General features: G+C 59.7%; 1 protein-coding gene across 1 annotated transcript in view; it reads right to left on the bottom strand.

The window, feature by feature from the left end:
* Nucleotides 1-993: 993 nt before the first annotated feature.
* The window catches only part of CUNH14orf79 (chromosome unknown C14orf79 homolog), a 4,545-nt gene continuing 2,847 nt past the window's right edge, over nt 994-2,691 (bottom strand). The window contains exons 3-4 of the mRNA XM_021711074.1: nt 2,085-2,198; nt 994-1,174 (exon numbers count right to left, since the gene is read on the bottom strand). Coding sequence (XP_021566749.1) covers nt 1,028-1,174; nt 2,085-2,198 — 261 coding nt within the window. The 3' untranslated portion in view covers nt 994-1,027. The remainder of the gene's footprint in view (nt 1,175-2,084; nt 2,199-2,691) is intronic.

The raw sequence follows: 2,691 nt of genomic DNA, 5'->3' as shown, positions 1-2,691 counted from the left end.
TCTGACACCAAGCAAAACCCAATCTGAACTGTCCCTCATCATGAAGATCAAGGCCGCACCCAACTTGGCATCAGCAGAGCGAGGTGGCGGGGGCACGTGTGTGTGTGGCATGTGGGGATGGCCCTTCTCCCTGTCACTGCAGGAACATGTCACTGCACACATCCCCATGACAACCATGTGGGCAGGGAGGCTGGTGTCTCACATGGCCTCAGCCAGAATAGTGTCACCCCCCAGAGTACCAGCACTCACCAGCCTGGCCACGGTCCCCAGACTCCAGACCTTGGGCCTCCCCCGGGACAGGTGTCAGGCATCAGCTGGGAGAGTCCATGATCAGCAAGAACACAGGATTGTCCTGGCCATTTCATCTAATAAAAATGCAAGTCAGACCGGCAGCACCGCTCTGCCCTTGGAAGAGAACAGCTTTCCCAGCAGAACCAGGTAAGGTCTGCTGACCCGTCAGAGGCCCCTGGGGCGGGTGTGGTGCAGCCTCCTGTCCACATGGAGGAAAGGGGTGTGGGTAGGAGCGGGTAAGGGCGCCTCAGGGTCTCCAGGAAAGAGCACGCCTGCCCACCCTCGCACGTGCCAGGCAGCGACCAGCAGAAGCACTGATGCTCTGACGGCCATCCCCCTGCGATGTCGCAGTGTCTTCCCCTTTCATCTAAACTCGCAGGTCTGATCATGAGGCATCCCCCAGCCAAGAAACCCAGAAGCCAGGCTTGGGGCCCAGCCCAGGGATCCACCATGAGCCAGCAGCACTAGATGTGTGTGGGCCATGGGTGCCACCTGCACCCTGGCAGCCTACCACAGTGCCAGAAACCTCCCTGTCCCTGGGATGCCTGGCTCTGTTAAGATGCACCCTTATTCCTCTTGGCTAGACCTGAAGCATGGAGCATGACGGTCTCCACAGAGATCCCGGGAAGTGTCGCCACAAAATCGTTCTGGTTTCCAGTACCAATCCCCCCTCCCCCTAGGAAGAAATGTACAATTTTCCACAAGGGTGCAAGGTGCTGCTGGTTTTTAGCAAACATCACTTAAATAGCATCAGTTTTAGGTTTTGTGGTGTGAACATCTTCCTTGGAACTGTGATGTGCTGCCTTCTGCCACGAAGAGGGGTCTTCAGGAAGAGGCTGTACGTCGCCAGGCTCCCTTGCTGGCTGCCAGGATGCCCTGAAAGCTGAGGAGAGGACAGTGGTCAGGCGTGGTATCTGCCTTGCACCCCTCCTTGGCCTTTGGGTCCTCTCCGGGGAACCCCACAGTACCCGACACCCATCACCCGAGTGCTGACCCTACAGCACTTTCCCCATGCCAGCTGGGCAGAGCCACACTAGCTCAGAAGCTGCCCCATCTGTCCCTCATGCCATAGCACCTGTGCCCCTGCCATCCCAGCTCTGCTCAGCCACTTTGGGCCTGGGGCTGGCCACCCGCTGCAATTCCTTGCAAACGACTCCATGCTGATGGCCACCCAAGAGCCACTCCCACTGCCTCCTGGGCCTCACAGCACGTCTGTGTGGTTTCCGGGCTGAGCAGCAGGCCCAGCGAATTGGACCCAGCCATCCTGCCCCTCCTCCAATACTCGATCCAAAGGTGGGTTTGAGACCCCAGCCCAGAAAGGCTTTTCCTCTCCAGCAAGAGAGGGCTGCGGGATGAAGGCCCCTTTCCTGCCATCACCTTCTCCCTGCCTTGAGCCCTCTGTGATGAGGCGGAAAGGCAGCAGGGCCTTGCCAGCCGCCAAGGGGGCCACCTGCCAACTGGTCCTCCAGCTGCCCTCGGGAGTCCACAGTCAGCCTGGGCCTGCCTCCCTGCCCCCCTCATCACTGCCCAGCATCCACTGCCTTTGCCTGGCCCTTCCTGCCAGTTCTGGGAGATCCCCTTAACTCCCGGGTCCTGGGCCCCACAGGTCCTCATGGAGGACATGTTCCTTGGCACCTGCGGTGGCACCACTGCTCTGCCTGCATGCCCTAGATAGTGTGAGTGTTTGTTTTTCATCAGCCCACGAGAATTAAAGGAATAACTAAGTGACTTGGAGGCAGAGGCACGGGCTGCAGTGTGGGTACAGCCTCCCAAGGCCCCTTGTGGCCACTCACCTTGGTCTGGATCAGGACTCTGCAGTGCTGGAGGCGGAAACTGCTGAAGGCGAAGAGTCCTGGCTCTCTGAGGTCAGACCCTTCCGAGGTGTGGCCTTGGCATCCAAGTCGGCTCTAAGGAGACAAACCCCATCAGCAGCAGTCGTCTCCAGCTCCTTTCAGCCTGGGCCCTCTACCAAGTCTATTCTAAAAATGCAAAGTGACCTCTGGGGGCTGCCTGACCCCTCAGCCCTGCCCCTCACGGGCCCTCTTTCCTCCGGATGGGCCGGTCTTCATGGCCACCTCCAGGGTGTGCCCCTCAGCCTGCTGTCACCTGGAGCCGTCCCACCTGGGCCTCCTGTCAGGATGCCCTGCCTTGTTTCCGCCCCCCCCAGTCCCTCAAGCCCCCTGGTTCTGGTTCCCTTGTATGATGACACAGCCAAGGCCAACCTCGCTGGGGCCTCTCCCTTCCTTCCTGGCCAGCCCAGAGTGAACCCAGCCACTACGGCAGCCGTTCATGTGTCCCTGCCTGGCTGGCGTTTCCTGAAGCTTCCACATTTAAAAATGTAACACCTAGCCGGGCTCGGTGGCTCAGCCTGTAATCCCGCGCCTTTGGGAGGCTGAGGTG

This window comes from Carlito syrichta, unplaced genomic scaffold (genome assembly GCF_000164805.1).
Source record: "Carlito syrichta isolate Samal-C Ts95f unplaced genomic scaffold, Tarsius_syrichta-2.0.1 Scaffold301850, whole genome shotgun sequence".
Lineage (NCBI taxonomy): Eukaryota > Metazoa > Chordata > Mammalia > Primates > Tarsiidae > Carlito > Carlito syrichta.
Note: the sequence above shows the minus strand (reverse complement) of the source record. Positions and strands in the feature narration are given on the sequence as shown.